At 39.3% G+C, this 17,169-nt stretch overlaps 1 protein-coding gene across 5 annotated transcripts in view; it reads right to left on the bottom strand.

The window, feature by feature from the left end:
• The window catches only part of UNC13B (unc-13 homolog B), a 220,767-nt gene that overhangs the window by 82,057 nt on the left and 121,541 nt on the right, over positions 1 to 17,169 (bottom strand). For 4 of the 5 annotated variants that reach the window (XM_019809869.2, XM_002929194.4, XM_019809870.2 and 1 more), the window contains 2 exons: positions 6,386 to 6,700; positions 4,212 to 4,302 (listed from right to left, as the gene is read on the bottom strand). In XM_019809869.2, coding sequence (XP_019665428.1) covers positions 4,212 to 4,302; positions 6,386 to 6,700 — 406 coding nt within the window. Of the gene's footprint in view, positions 1 to 4,211; positions 4,303 to 6,385; positions 6,701 to 8,844; positions 16,852 to 17,169 lie in introns of all 5 variants that reach the window. The other variant, XM_034664078.1, reaches the window with a different exon arrangement.

Genomic DNA, 17,169 nt, shown 5'->3' with positions numbered 1-17,169 from the left:
GTCATGGACTGATATTTTTTTTGTCTAAACCCTGTTCAACAAGACAAGGATATTATCATGTGCATGGTATTACAGCAATCCAAAATGCCTCTAAATGCTCACTGGAGTACTTATTTCAATTTTAGTACTTATTTCATCAAAGAGAAACAAACACTTTCTGGGCTGGGCTGGTCCGTGGACCGCACTGGGAGTCACACTGAGCTAGACAGCTTATGAAGGTTTTATTTCATCATGAAGGCAATGTAGAGTCACTGAAGTGTATTTTTTCTGATTTCCTCTTTTCTAAATCATAGTTTTACTAGATAATTTACCACACTAAAAAAGAAAAAAAGGTACTATTACTCTCCCCATCTTGTGGATTAGGAAAATGTGGCTCATTAAGGTTAAAAAACTTTCTCACAATGATACACTGAGAAAAAAATATGGGAACTCATATCACAGGCAAGGGTTAATTTCCCTAAAACAATAAAAGCTCCTGGGAACAAAAAATTCAATAGAAAAAAAAAAAAAAACGGGCAAAGAATATGAATAGACTGTTCACAAAATAGTAAATACTAATAGCCTTTACTTGTATGAAAACATGCTTAACTGTACTAAGATACACAAACTTAAATTCTACTGAGACAACACTGTCTAGCAGACTATCAAAAATCCAAAAATTTGAACAAATCACTCTACTGGTGGATTTGGGAAGAAAAAAAAAGCACCTTCATGACATTACTAGTAGGAGTATAAATTGGTACAGTATCTGTGGAAGGCAGATACCCTTTGGGGTAGTCATCAAAGCTGCTCACAAATATCCTTCTCTTTCCCTTTCAAGGTATACTGTACTGTTCACTTGAGGTTAAATATGGTTATATGATTTGCTTTAGACAGGGAAATGTGAGCAAAAGGGACATATCGTATCTTCTGGGTGGGGGTTTTAAGAACCAGAGTGCAAATTGCTATGTTTTCTTTCATTTATCTTTTCTTTCCCTCTACCACTCATACTGACAATGTCCTAGATGCAGGCTGTTCCACCAGCCTGGACTGCAGAGACAAGACAACTTAAAGCAGAACTCCTTGACATGCAGGATGACAAGCAGCATGAGCAAAATAAACCTTTACTGTTTTAAGCTCCTGACAAATGGAGGGCAATGTAGCAATATTTATCGAATTCACAAATACATATCCCCTCAAATGTACTTGCAAAATGACATATGTAAAAGGTGCTCAATTACAACATGGTTTGTTATAGCAAATGCCTGGAAATAACCAAATGAATCAAATTAATATCAACAGAACACTAGTTAAATACTTGCAGGACCTTCATACAGCAAAATATCTGTAGCTATTGAGAAAAAATTCTCTTAGAGCTAATATGGAAGGATCTCCAAATGAAAAAAACAAGATGTTCTCAGTATGTATACCAATTTCATTTTTTTAAAAAAGTGAGGGGGTTACAATATATATTCATATTTTCTTGCACTTGCACAAAGCAATTCTAGAACAATAAGAAACTAACAAATGATACTACAGATAAAAGACTGGTATCCAAGATCTACAAAGAAATTCTCAAACTCAATACACGAGAAACAAATAAACAAATCATAAAATGGGCAGAAGATATGAACACTTTTCCAACGAAGACATACAAATGGCTAACAGACACATGAAAAAATGTTCAAAATCATTAGCCATCAGGGAAATTCAAATCAAAACCCACTACGATACCACCTTACGCCAGTTAGAATGGCAAAAATTGACAAGGCAGGAAACAACAAATGTTGGAGAGGATGTGGAGAAAGGGGATCCCTCCAACATTGTTGGTAGGAATGCAAGTTGGTACAGTCACTCTGGAAAATAGTGTGGAGGTCCCTTAAAAAGTTAAAAATTGAGCTACCCTATGATCCAGCCATTGCACTACTGGGTATTTACCCCAAAGATATGGATGTAGTGAAGAGAAGGGCCATATGCACCCCAATGTTCATAGCAGCTCTGTCCACAATAGCTAAATCGCGGAAGGAGCCGAGATGCCCTTCAACAGATGACTGGATTAAGAAGTTGTGGTCCATATATACAATGAAATATTATTCAGCTATCAAAAAGAACGATTTCTCAACATTTGCTGCAACATGGACGGCACTGGAGGAGATAATGCTAAGTGAAATAAGTCAAGCAGAGAAAGACAATTATCATATGGTTTCTCTCATCTATGGAACATAAGAACTAGGAAGANTAAGAACTAGGAAGTCGGTAGGAGAAGAAAGGGATAAAGAAAGGGGGGGTAATCAGAAGGGGGAATGAAGCATGAGAGACTGGACTCTGAGAAACAAACTGAGGGCTTCAGAGGGGAGGGGGGCGGGGGAATGGGATAGGCTGGTGATGGGTGGTAGGGAGGGCACGTATTGCGTGGTGCACTGGGCGTTATACGCAACTAATGAATCATCCAACTTTACACCAAAAACCAGGGATGTACTGTATGGTGACTAACATAATATAATTAAAAAAATATTTAAAAAGAAAATATATAAATCTACCATCACTAATAGTAGCTGCCAAATGGTAACTTTCTATTTCCATTATACTTTCTACATTCATTAGTTGGCATTCTACTATAAGGAAGAGATTTCCCTTTTCTCCCATCAATTTATTTATATCACCATGGACTCATGGAAACTTAATTTATTATATAATGTATTATATTATACAGTTATAATCATTATTATCATTTATTTTGTTGGTCATATTGTTCTAGCTTCTTACAAGCACTGCTAATTTGACCCTTCAGAGAGAAGATAATGCTTTAATAATGATTGAAAAGGTAGCTGCTTTGCATACAGATGTTTGAAAATGCTTTCTTTCGTGTGTGTGTGTTCTTTTTTTTTTATCAGAAACAATGACTGTTACCTATAAAAACCCATAACTGCATGTTCTGAGATCTTGGAAAGAAACTATTGACATATTTAAAAATATTTCTAATGAAAATTTTCAGTGAGGTTTGAACTTATTTGTTGAAAATATTTCTATTTGGTAAGATATCAGAGAAAATGAGAACTTAATTAGCCAAATTTCAATAAAATCTTTGAACAATTGCTATGTAGGAACCAATTGCACATCTTTCATTTGACTGATATATCTGTATCTTTTTGACAGCTTTGAAAACCAAGTATTGAAATAATTGATAGTGGAACCAGACCTTCAAATAATTCTATATCAAAATGTTAAACCAAGATTTAAAAAATAATGAGGCATATTGTATCACATTGCTTTCACTAAAAATATTATTACTGCTTGTACTTTTAGTGACAGCAAAAAATATTTTTATCATTATCTTAAATGTTTCTTTATGCTTTTTACATTTTCATAATGTAATGAATGTATTAATACAGTTATACATGTATATAGGTTTTAGATTTGGAGTCTGTTGATCTAGATTGACATGAGGTAAACATTTAAACTGAACATTTATGATGGAGTCAGTGTTATAATACTAACTTTTTATTTCTAATTTTCCATAAGTAAGGGTCTTATAATTCTTATAAAGGAAAGTAAAACAAATAACATCCACATAAAAGTTCTGAATGAGAAAAACAAGAGGGGGAGCAGCAGGCAGAGGGAGAAGCAGGCTCAGCAGGGAGCCAGATGCGGGGCTCAATCCCAGGACCCCCGGATCATGACCTGAGCCGAAGGCAGTCACCTAACCAACTGAGCCACCCAGGCACCCCCAAAACAGATTATTTTTCAAGTGTGTTTATACATGTGAGCATGCTTGCATTTTTAATATCTGCCAGGTATTATACTACTGACAGCCACTTGTCATTTAAAAACATCCTTTCTGTATACACCACAAAGGCCCTCTGTAATAGGCCAGCTAGTGGCCTTGAAAACTGGGTAGCCAAGGGAGACAACAACTGACTGTATGAGGCCTTGTACGTTCCCTGTCCTAAGCTCAAAATAAAATGGCTTCAAAGTGACAATGGTACTGAAAATAGCATTTAACTTAACCTTCGGGCTCTCAGCCCACTAGATCTATTTGATTTCCATTAATCAGCATATAAGGAAGCCAACAGCCACCTCCCATCCCTTAAAGCTCTACCTTACTTGTCATGCATTCCCAGAAGCACACTATAAGAAGATGACTAATCACTGACTGCTTCTTCAGCACCATATGTCTCCAAATTTCAAAGGAAAAACTGTCCCAACTAGTACTAGAAAAACAGATTTCCTACCTCCTGCAGCCGGAGTCGAACCTTGGTAACTGCTCGGATCCAGTGTGTTCTGGCTTGGGTAAATGGCGAAGAAGCATTCTCCTCAGGAAAACTTGTAACAAAGAAAAGAATGTTTCTTAAAAATAGCCCAGGCCACAGGGTGACCACTCAAGGCAAAACTGCCAAATACCTAAAGTAAAATGGTTTGTAGTCATGCCTAGACTTACTTCATGAGTCAGGCCACTAAACAGCATAGTCTTAAATAGCCAAGTGGGAAAAAAATCCTCTCTAAAATGACAGCTCGTTATAGCTTTTTATCCATTCCCTCTCTTCTTTCCCCATTTTTCACTCACCCAATGAGCCAACTCACCGGGACAGTCAGGTTTCAGGATTCCAGTAAAAGCAATGGCAAGGGCCCTGAGTCAATGTTAGCACAAAAACTACGCAGACATGTGGACTAATCCTCGCACCTTACCTCTTAAGACCACCAGTCTTCCCTGGGTGTTCTACACATCATCCAACCTTACGGCAGAATTTTGTTCCTGCAAACCCTTCCTGCTCCACTAAGAATTTTCGAAGGCTTACCAATTCCTAGACTACAACAAAAATGCTAAGTTAAAAAGCACAGTCCTTTTCCTATCATGGTCTTGTTCCTTGAGCAGCCTGAGGGACACCCCTCAATGAAACAACAATAAATGTAACTAACAAAGGAGTTTCAGGACAGAAACACCACGCTGTATTAGAACAAATTCATCATCTAGATTCTTAACTATGGAATACTGGTCAATTCTTGGTGACAATGCTTCTCCTCTCTCCCACTGAGGTCTAGTGCCAAGGCAGCAAACAAGCATCCACCATCTAGATATCTGAAATATAGGCCAAGCGCTGATGCCATCTAACTGGATCAACCGTTTTAAAACATTGTGGGCACTGCTGACCAAGGTAGAACCGGACTTCACTTGCACAGCCAGGATCTGAAAGGACACAGCCAGAACAGAAGGACAAATACTCGTGCTGGGCACTTCTGCTGCTCTACCAAGAACTCTACCCAGACAATAGTAACTGCCAAATCTAAGGTCTACAAAGAGCCATTTTTCAGTCAGTCATCAACCACACCTCTTGGATGTCTTGTCTTTTAGATGAGCTACCAGAGATGACTAAAAATCAGGAAAAAGTAAGGAGAAAAGAAGTTTGTATCTTCAGTGTTGGAGTAGATACACCAACAATTCTTCAAACTTTTACCACTTATAACTGCGCTCACGGCTCTGACCTTGTGGTGAGAGGCTTTATTTTTAGACCTTGAAATTTGAGAATCCAAGTCATACCTAGCCCTCATCACTCTAGCCCAGTGGTTTTCAACTGGGGGCAGTTTTGCCCCCCATGGAAAATCTGACAACATCTGGAGACATTTCTGGCTGTCACAACTGATGGTTGCTACTGGCATGGTACAGAGGCCAGGGATGCCACCATACATTCCCCAATGCCCACAACAGCTCCTCATAAGTTATCTGGTCCCAAATGTCAGTAGTGCCAAGACTAAAAAATCACACTCTGACCCAACCTATCAGCAAATCTACTGACCAATTCAGCTCAGTAACAATAACACTCAAACATTGTACTAAGCTTTATAATGAGACTGTTAAAAAGACAAGTTTAAAATTTTTCTTCTTATGGGTACCAATTAATTCCACACACACAGCTAGACCCTGGGAAAGCAGAAGGGTGAGTTAGATCTGGCTTTCAGACTAATTCTTTCTTAACTCTGTCCTGGTTTTCTCAACCAGGAAAAAACAAAACAAAACAATGTTCACATAAGAAGTTTAAACATTAACAGGCTGGGGAGCTTATTTCATCCAAAGCAGCTCCTTTTAATGAAGTAAGCTGTAGAACTTGGATCAGTTCCAGACTTAGAGGCTACCATATATAGGTCAATTAGTAGGCCAATAACTACAGATTCAAGAAGGCCTGGTACAATGCAGCTAAATACAAAGAACCCAAGTGTTCTTCAGAGATCCTCAAAATATTTAGGGAATTATACCAAAAATCAAAGGAAGCAGCACAGAGCTAAACCTCAGTATCCTGGATCATTACCATACCTACCTGCAGGGAAACAAATGAAAAGCACATGCACCCAGAAATACCACAGGCAGGTACTGAGGAAACCACATGAACTCCTCAAGGCATCCATCACCTACCTCTCCTGGGGGCCTAGGATGTGGTCTTTGTGTAGCACCAGATCTGGGGGAGGATGGATTGTGGCATCTTCTTTCCTCTCCTTGGGTTCACATGCTCTCCCCTTCTCTTCTTCACCTGTCACCTCCAAGGCTTTCTCTTGTTCTCCAAAACCCACTTGGCCGTCTCTGGAGAAGCTGCCAGAGCTGTGGCATGAATGAATCGAGTCCCTCTCCCGATGGTCGTCATCTTGTTCGTGACACTGGTCTATTTCACTCAACTGAGAGCTTCCTTGACTTACATTACAGGAGGAGCCATACCTACTACTGCTGGTGGGGCTGTGAGAATGAGAGGAAGACAGATGAGTACATACATGCAAACTAGGGACCAGGACAAAAGTAATGGATAAATTCAGAAATAATGATTTTTTCAGTGGCAAGAATCACAAATAGGAGGTTCCTGGGAAGACAGGACCAAACTTCACAATCTGGAAGAACTAGTTTCTAATCAGCAGAAGCACAAAGGAAAAACCATACAATATGCTGGGTTGTCTAATAGCATTTAACCTCAACCTGTGACAGACTTTGAAGCATACTTTATCTTAAAGTGATTTTTATAAGTAGGGGCTTAACCTTAATTATTAAGAATTATTAAATATAAAAGTAGCCTGTTTACACCTAATATTCTTTACTCAGACTTCTAAAGAAACTTGTCCAGTGGCTGTGACTAAAGTTTTCTAATTTCCATAAAGTAAAATGGAGGAACTCTACTCCCCTTTTCTATTATTTACTAAATTGATGTCCCCTTTTCTTCCTCTACCATTTTAAACGTGAATGTCTGTTCCTTAGGATGAGCAAAGGAGGTTAGAGATGTTCCTTCAATTATCTCTCAGCTATCTGCATGATGAGGTAATGGAAACCATTAGGAGATGAAATCTATGACCAAAAAAATTCCTCTGGGGAATGGTCTCATCAACATGAACGTTACAGTGATACCCCTGGCAGCATAGAGAATGTCCCAAAGATGAACTTGCCTACCTGTAACTGAGTTGCTCTCAGGACATGGCTTGTTTGGGATAAAGTGGACAAAATCCAACTGCAGGATCTGGGTCAGGACCATACTAATGCATTTCTATATTTGAAGAGCGGCCAGCCCAACCCTTTCTCAATACCTGATTTCCATACCCAGAAAGGAAATTTGTTCCCCTGCTATGACAGACAGCACCTATAGCAGAGAAAGTGGCAGTGAATCATGATTAGAAAGAAGAGCGGCAGCCACAAGTTACTCCCTTGAGCCGTATACTGAATTTAAGGCAGTAAGTTCTACTTCAGATAGAGGTTCCAGGTGATGATCTATAAGATCTATCCCAGTTCATATGGATAGTTCTATCCTAAGTCAGGGGCCCCCCTTTCACTTCCAGTAACCTGCTAGAAAGCCTCCATGCAAAAGGACAAAGAATTTCCTTGCCACAGAGTCAAGCCTTTAACTAAAGGGCTTATGTTTACCCTTGGCTAAATGAAGATAAATCATTATTTTGTTTCCCAGGGATATTTTCCCTACGGTTCCTCCTGATTACCTGGTCTTTTCAGGCTAATTTCTGATCCTTTGTCCCATGGCAGCAGGACAGGTACCAGGTCACTGTTGTGGACAGTTCCTAACACACGTGTACACACACACACACACACACACACACACACACACGATCTCTAAAACCAGCCCCTTTGGACAGGTTTGGACATTCTTAAGCTGTACTATATATGGTGCTTCTTCTTAGGGGAATAACAGGATCTTTTCCACATGGACCCTGTACAATGCTCCAGAATAAAGAACTACAGCAAATGACAGCCTTAAGCTCGTATGACACTTTACTCAAAGCACATACCAGATGCCAGTCTTAAGGGTATGAAAAGGCAAAGACTGGAAGAAGCTATGCAAATCCATGTGGAATAGGATATAGAATATAAATTATCTCAACCTTTGCATCTTGCATTTTACTTAATAACCTCATTGCCACTGGAGAAAGCATCTTAGAAGACTTGGAAAAGCAAAGCACAGTAGATCTCTTCCCAGCTAGTACAGATATAAGTGCTGAAGGCCCAAGGAAGCATCCTAGCCTAGCATGTGGTTGTAATTAATACATGCCACACTACTACTTTCTGCCTCTTCCTGCCCTCCATTCTCCATTCTACTTTACACAAGGCAGAGCAAACCAGAGTGAGTAAATCCCAGGGCTCAGCCTTTCTTTTAGCAGTAAGTTCTTACCCCCAATAAATGAATTACATTTGGCACTAGAGAGAGGGGAGGGGATGAGAAGACCCATCCATTATTTCTTGTAACTTAACCCCTAGTTAACATGAAGCTCAGATGTTAGGAAAGACATAGGAAAAATTAAAAACAGGCTACCATTAAACTACCACTAAGTCACTGCATCATAAATGGTCAATTCCTTAAAATCATTTATGATGCTTAGGTTGAGAACAACCTTTTGTTGGTCTTTTGTTCCTTGATGCCATGGAGAGTAACTGGCTGCTGTACATTTGAAAGAGAGTCAGTGCTAGCAGGCATCACCTCCTCCTTTTGTGTTTCCAGCCGGTGAAGTACCTCAGTGACAGTGCTGTGTTCTTCCTTATGACTTCCTGAAGGATAGGTGGAGCTAGAAAGCTTGCCTTTGGAAACCCACTGTTCTCCTGATGCTGAAACTTCCTGCTGGTCTTCCATTTCTCCAGGCCCTGAAAGCTCATAAGCACATGTACTTGGCCTGGTCTCCTGCAGCTCAGAGGTCCCAGAGGGTTGAGCAACTGGCTCAGCACTAGCCTCAGACATTTGAGAAGACTCTAAAGCTTTGTCAGCCTCCCTAGCATTAAAATCCTGATCACTGTTGATAACCAAAGCTGGAGAAGAGGATTCTGCAGGTGTTTGTTCAGGGCCCCCTTTGTTCTCTTTTGGCCATGTGAATGAAAGATCCAGCTTCTTTCCAAACCTTAGTTTTAGATCACTTGCCATTATATTCCCTTTCCCCTCACTACCTCCCTCAAACAGAGTTGACAACTTTTTAAAACTGGCCATTAAACCAGGCTCGGCTGCTCTATCGCCAGAGGAAGGAGATGGGGAAAAGAAAGAGCTCAGTGGTTTCCCAGAGTCAGTGGCAGAGGATGGGAAATGGAGTTTTGGCCAATTGGTCATGTTTGGGATCTCAAAATGAGATCTTGGCTGCTCTGTTTTCTGGGGGACTGCAGGTAGATCTTTCTGGGTATCAAGTTTCCTGTAACTTTCTTTGGCACAAAGCGCAGGTTCCTCCAGCACAGGGTGAGAAAGGTGTCCTTGGGTTTCTGGTGTGGCACTCTGGCTAACACTTGCCTCACTGAACAGTGGAGTACTGGTTTCCAGTGAACTGGTTGCCTGTAGTTCCAAGTCTTGGTTTGCAGAGGCGGACTGCATAGCTGGCTTTGCTTCAAGAGGAATAGGTGGCTGAACCGGAGGAGGAAGCTCTTTGGCAGTACAGGTAGAATCTGAATCCAAATGTGATGGCAATGGAATATGCTCTGCTTCCAATGATGCCTCTGTGTCTGTGCCCTGCAACAATCCCATGTCTCCTTCATCACTCAGAGACAATACTCCTTGCCCAGTATCGTCCCCTGAAACAGAAGGTACAGCCCCAATTGTTTCAGAATCTTGGGGTTCTAGAATATGGTCAGGAATATTATTGTTTTCCATTTCAGTTGTTAGTTTAGTATCATCTGTCAGGGTCTCTGAGTCTGACTTTGCACTAACTACAGTCATTGTACAGTCACTGAGAGTAGATTCTGAATTGAGTGCTGGAGAGGAAGCTTCTCTCCACAAATTTTCTGGAGGTACTGATCCTACAGTATCTCTGCAACTACCATTTTGAGGCCATGGAGTAGCTGGGATAGGTGATTCTTGTTTGTATGTCTCTGGTTTGGGACTTTTAAAAATTCCAAGTAACTCACCTTTGAGGGACTGAGATGATGTACCAGAAGAAAGAGAGAAAAAGGAGTTTTTCTTTGGCGGTTTAGGAGGGGAGAAAAGTCCAGAGAAAGTTTTGGGAGGTTCAATTAAGCACTCAGAGAAAGATTTCACTTTTGTCACAAACCCTGAAAGCACCTCTACTGAAGAGCCCAACATTGATTTGTCTTCCTCTTTATCTGCCTCTTGGCTCTGGAGGTGCTTTGTACACCCTGGCTCCACAGAGGGAGAGGTTGGCTCCGGGATCTGTGTTAAGACACCATCAGGGGCCTTTTCTAATGGCAAGTTTAAGGGGTCACTAGTAAATCTTTCATTTTGGTGGTGGTTAGTACAAGTGTCTGAATTGTTGAGCCTTTCAGTCAAATGACTATCATGTGAAAAAGACTTGGCCAATGAGCCACTCGAGAAGGCTTCCTGTACGAAAGGCTCTTCTTCATAAGGAGCTACCCCAAGGGTCTCTGGACCAATGAGCAGTGTTTCAGTCTGTGCCTGAAATTCTGGTGAATGAGGAACTATGTCATTTTGCAACTGATTCATCTGGAAATCTGCTAAAGATGTCCCTAGTCCATTACTAGAATCTAGTTTTCCCTGATAGTCCTTCTCTACATTGAGCTCACCTGTAAGGGAAGTAACCTCAATGGTGTGGCTAATGGAAACACCAGGAGCCATTTGCTCTTCATGAACTACCTGCTGGACTATGCTATCTCTATTGCCACTGGAACCTTCTCCAGTCATTGTGCCACCTATGTCTACAAAAACACTTGGTTTCTTACAGGGCTGGGAAGTCACTGGAGCAACAGTTGAAAGGCTGTGTTTTTCCTCAGGAGTCTGCTGCTTTCCATCCAAAAAGGATAAGTTGAAGAAACTAAAAGAGCTATTATGAGAGACATTCTTCTTGCTGCTTGAGTTAGTAGTAGAAAAAAAGGAAGGAAGTGTAAATAGCCCTTCTGCTTGAGATTTGGTTCTTGGTAGAGTAGCAGAGGCTCTGTTCTCAGATTTTTCAGATCCAGTCAGGAAAGAAAACATACTCTTTTTGGTGGGAAACTCTGGTTGAGATGGAGAGGTTGTGGGAGTTGAAAAACTCCAGTGTGGGTTGGAAAAATGATCTTGTTCCTTTGAATTTCTTGGGCTCGGAATATCAAAAGATAATTTATTACTTCTTGAAACTTCTGTCACTGTAGACACACCACTAGTTTCTATTGAAGAATCTCTGGAATACTCTTCAAGACAATTTGCTGAGAAAGACTGATTTGGTGATTGCTGGATTCGGTGGTCTCTGGAAGGTACCTCTTTTTCAGTCAGATTATTACTCTGTATATCCCTAGTCAATGGTTCTTTTAGCCCACTGTCATCAATAGTAATCTGCTTGTTCAGACTCCTAATTCGAACCTTCCTTTTAGAGGCAACTGGTGTAGCAGAAAAGTTCCCAACATCCTGGCTAATTAGCTGTGCAGGATCAGGACTTGGTTTGACTTCATCCTTATTAACCAATGAAGAAACAGACATATTTTCAGTTGTCTGTATAGAAGATGCATTGGTTTTAAATAAATCCCCAAGGGTACCAAAAAAATTTGAGACACCAGGAGATTCATTCTTTTGCTGAGAGGGTATCTTTCTATTTTTATAACCATTCTTTTCTAAATTTGGTGGTCCTTCTTTATTCACCTGGGTTTTAAAGAGGTTCAAAAATCCAGATGCCTGTTTTTCATTTGATACGGTACTTACTGAAGAGTCTTCTCCCCGACCAAAGAGTTTCAACGCACTTTTAAATAATGTTCTCTCAGACTCTTTGGAAGACTGGTCCGGAGGAAGCTCACAGTTCTTAGGTTCATCCCTACTAAACTGTGATGCAAGAGGAACTGAAACAGACTCAACCATAATGATTTCATTATCTTCTATACCTGATTCAGCCTGAGCAGTTGTTTGGCTTACCTGGATAACAGATTTTAACAAACTTTGTTTTTTTGCACAAAAACTTTTATTTAAAGGGAATTCCTGCTTCATACTTTCAGTAAATTCTGGTTGCTGAACATTGGATACTATTTGTCTTTCTAAACCCTTCTTGAGAAGACTTTCTTCTTTATCTTGGAAGTTGCTCTCTAATTGTTTATTCAAGATTAATGACTGAAGACCATCATTTGTGAGCTCTGCTAAGTCTGACTGCTGATCCATTTTCTTCATGACCAAAGACTCTAAGGATTCATTCTCAACCAAATACAAAGTATTTCCAACTAAAGCAGAAAATAATGAAGTCATGTTGTTCAATGATGACATTTCTCCTGTTTGCTGTGGACTGTTAGTCATATTTTCAGGATGATCCAAAGAGGTAGCTTCTTCGGAAGACTGAACCCAATGTAAACCAGAAGGGTAAACTGATGAATCCTTTGCTAGAGACAGGTTCTTATCTCCTTCTATAAAATGATTTTTATTTACGTTGCGATTTCCAATAGTTTGGGACTTATTTCTGAGATCCAATATATATTCAAAGTCTTCAGAACCACACACCCTTTCTTCATAAGATCCAAAATTTCCTTTAAATTTCTGAAGATTATAGCCTGAAAAATCTAAAGGTTGATCCTTTTGGTCACAACTTGATTCTTCAAGTACTTGTGAAAAGGTTTCTAAATTTAGATACACTGGTCCCTCACTTCTTGGCAAAACTACAGATAAATCAAGAGGGTCATCAATTGGTTCCTCTTCAACACACCAGAATAATTCATCTTCCTTAAAACTATAGGCAGAAATAATGCTGTCATCCAACATAATACTTGACAGATCATTTGTCTGTAAACAATTCAAATCCTCTTGATAAGAACAATCAGGTATGAATAAATATGCATACTGCCCAGTTGAATCAGTGAGGAGATAATACATATACTGACCATCATGGAACACATAATATCCATAATCTCCATCTTCTGATGGCCACCACACTCCGCTTTCAAAACATGACAACCATTCCTGGTATTCATAACCAACACTTGAAAAAACAAAGTTTTCATCCATTCTTAATAATTCTTGATCAACCATGGAACATGTAGTCTTCTCATAACCTGAGGAACAACTTAAGTCAAAGGGCAATTCTTCTAGTGAACTCTTAGTCTCATTAATTGGAAAATAAGAATTTCCGTATAATGAGTGAGCTGCCCACGTATCACTTCCTAATAAGTTATCTACATTAAATGCTAATTGGTCCAATGATTCATATGGTAAGTCATGCCAAATGACACCGTTTGGATTTGTTTTCCACTCCAAGACATTTGCATTTTGATCCTTTTGGCAAAAATTTATTGCTGAATTTTCTGAGTCAGGCCACAAGAAAACATCACCTGATGGGAATGTATTCTGATTCAACATAAAATAAACTGGCTGAAGTTTTCTGGAATTTTTGGAGAAATCTTTTATATCAGAGTTCCATTCATAACAGAAAAGATTATTCATCTCTTCAAAAGCCTGATAGTGGTTTGATATATTAAGAATGTTAGCATTTAACATAGGCGGATTTAACTTGTTTGAATTTTCATGTATTTTCGCCTTAAGAACATGGTGTGGTGTCAGCCTCTCAGTCAAGGATTTCTCTAAGAGGCCCTGCTGAGCACCTGGAGCACAATAAAATACCCTGTTCTCAGAAGAGGGGCAATTCTTTTCTTTTTGCTGGTTTTTCCATGTAGGAGGGCAATGACGATTATCAACCCAAGCATCAGATAATGGTATATCTTCTTTAGGTAAAAAGAAAAAGCTTTTTAGGAAGCCAGATGTCTCTTCCTTTTCAACATGGTTCTTTTGGTTTTCAGAAGTCACACATGAAGTAACAGGGATCTCATCCAAGGATAAATGTTTATTTCCATTCAAACTTTTTATGTTGCCTAAAGACATGGACTTTGCTTCATCTGGTTTACAATCAATCACACTGTTATTGGATATCAGGTTAAATATTCCAGAGAGTAAGCCTGGGGTATTATTCTTATGAGAATCATCACTCTTCAAATTTAATTCTTGTTGACTAGACAAATTTTCAAGAGAAGAAAACCTGTTAAACAGACCAGAAAGGATTCCTCCTTGGGTTCTTTTCTTGGAATATTTATCTACAAGTCTGTCTTCATTAATTTCATTAACCAAGGTGGATTTTGAAATGGTAGAAGTAAATGCTAATGAACAGTCTGATACTATTAAAGATGCCATTTGTGTAAGAGTCTCACTTTCTTCTGAAGTATCTGAAGGAATATATTCTTTGGACACAACTCCAAGGATGGCTGAGGTATCTCTCTGACAGTTATCTACTGCTGTGTGGTCACTTGAATTTAATTTCTCTATATTCCCAAATTCCCCAAGATCATTATTAATAATTGGAGCTGAATTAGACTTTATTTTAAGTGTGTCATCTTCAGGACAATTTATTTGGTCATTTTTATTAAATGTTTCTGTATCATCAAATTTCCCTAAATTATTATGAATATTTGGAACTGAACTAAATTTTACTAAACTAAGTTTGGCATTTTCATGGCAGTTTCTTTGGATCTCTTCATCAATGGTTACTGCTGAGTCAGGAAAACTCTGGTCACTGACAGTGACACAGCTGTCAGTGAAAGGAAATTTAAACAAAGGAAAAATGCTTCCTTTCTCTCTTAAATCCTGCTGCTTTTCAGAATGACTAAGAACTCTGAAAAATGGAATATGTAGTTTTCCCCTAAAGGAAAAGGAATGTCCATCTTTCTTAGGGTCCCCCTCCCACCCATCCTCCTCCAACTGGTGAATTTTCATAGATTCTGATAAAGTTCCCTTTGAGCAGGTCTCAGGTGAAGTGAGCAAAAACTGGCTGAATGATTTTCTGAGTGGCTCAAGAAAATCATCATCACTAGTAACTTTGTCCCCCTCTAATGGCTTTGAAGAAGACTCTTCATTTGCAGTTCTACTGCCAGTTATACAAGGTTGTCCTGGAGTGTCTTTAGCACATATTTTTGATTGATCTGGTAACAGAGACAGATCTGTACAGGGTTTTCTTTCCAAGAGACTCTCAATAACATCTTTTTTATTTGCAGAATCGCCTAAGTTTGAAGATTCATTGGCCACTTGGGAAGACAACAACAAATCTTCATTTGTGGGCATTTGGGCTGAGCTTGTAGTTTCTCCATCATTCCTATCTAAAGTGATGATACTATTGTTATTGCCAAGAGTGTCTTCCCTTTGATTTGACTCTGATCTACATGCAATAAAGTTTTCCTTTCTTGTTGGCTTGTTCCGGTCATCATCCTTTTTGGTTTCAACCTTTTCTGAAAAGATCTTTAATGGATTTAGCATGCTAAAAACAGACTTTATAACTGAACTCTGACTCTGTGGAGTGGAGTTCCTTCCAATAGTCTCTGTTACATCCTGAAAGCTTAAATTTCCAGTTTTACTACCTGTGTGCTCATTTCCAGAGGTTTTGTCATTTCTGCCAAAATCCTTATTATCAACTACTTGAGAGGATAATGGAGACTGCATGGAAAGATCCTTCCCCAGTACTGACTTGGCGCTGGGTTTAGATCCTGAATTAATTGTCTCTATTTGATTAAGAGTTTCTGTTTTCTCTGGAACTAAAGAAACCAGCTTTTCCACAGAGGTTGTTAGATGCTTTGTGCCTGAACCCACTTTTTCTGTGAGTGAACTGAACAAAGAACCAACAGCACATTTCACTCCATTCAGCTCAGGGAAAGAGACGGCCTTGTCCTTGTCATTCTTGACAATGGCTGAAGGTGGTAATTGATCCCCAAGCATTCTCTGTTCTGCATTATCAACAGTACTGTTGTGTTTAAGTGATTTTTTAGTTTTTGAAAGGGAACCAAATCTATTAATCTCTTCTTCCTTCTCTGCCAAATATTCTGACACTGTTTCTACCAAACACTGAAGCTCATCCATTGTATCAACATAGTCCTTCTTGGGTTCCTCAAAAGAGGAAAGGGACATCTCTTCCATGGGGCACCCAGATAGATCTCCAAGTGTGTTTGCATCACAATTCACCCTTGGTAATGAGAATGCTGGACTTGTGACAAGATATTCTTCACGTAAGCCTTCAATATGATGGACATTGGATGGATGACTTGTTGGTGACAGTAAACCTTCCTGTTTATCAGTAAGAGGAGAACTCAGAAGTTCATCAGAAGTACTGCTAGCAGAATCTTCAAGAATATCTAATGGAGTGGAATTAGTGACATGCTGGTGTAAGCCAGATGACTTTTCACAGTTCTTAAAACAACCAGAAAGATCATAATCATGATTTTGCAACTTAGTGGTCCACATGCCACTCTTAACCACAAAACCATTTCTGTAAGGGCGCAAAATTGGATAATTTTGTTTCTTCTTTTCAATGTAGCAAATGTTACAATTTTCAGCGTTAGGATATGTACTTTTGAAGTCAGTCTTAGTTCGTGATCTATCACCATACTGTCTTGTTTCACTGTCTCCAAAATGATGGTGTAAGGGTTTGTTTTTCCTTCTCCTATCTGTTGTATCGTATTTTTGAGGATATCTGGAGAACACAGATGTTTCAAACTTAAGGTCAAAATTAAAGGCAGTAGAATATTCAGATTCTTGACCCTGAGATGGTATCTTTTTCCAATTCTTATACTTCAGTTGTTCTTGTTGGCTGTAATATTTATCAGTTTTTGAAAGAGTTCTAATTTCTTTTACTTCTGCTTCCTTTAAGTTTATGTTACTGCTTTCTAGAAACTCTTGTGATACCTTTCCCTCTATCTCCTCATACATACTTTCTTGCTCTTCATAGTCAACATCAGAGAAAGCTGAAATAATCCTAATTTTGTCATTTTTGGCCTGCAAACCTTGTCTG

The sequence above is a fragment of the Ailuropoda melanoleuca genome, chromosome 7, assembly GCF_002007445.2.
Source record: "Ailuropoda melanoleuca isolate Jingjing chromosome 7, ASM200744v2, whole genome shotgun sequence".
In the NCBI taxonomy this organism is placed as follows: Eukaryota; Metazoa; Chordata; class Mammalia; order Carnivora; family Ursidae; genus Ailuropoda; species Ailuropoda melanoleuca.
Note: the sequence above shows the minus strand (reverse complement) of the source record. Positions and strands in the feature narration are given on the sequence as shown.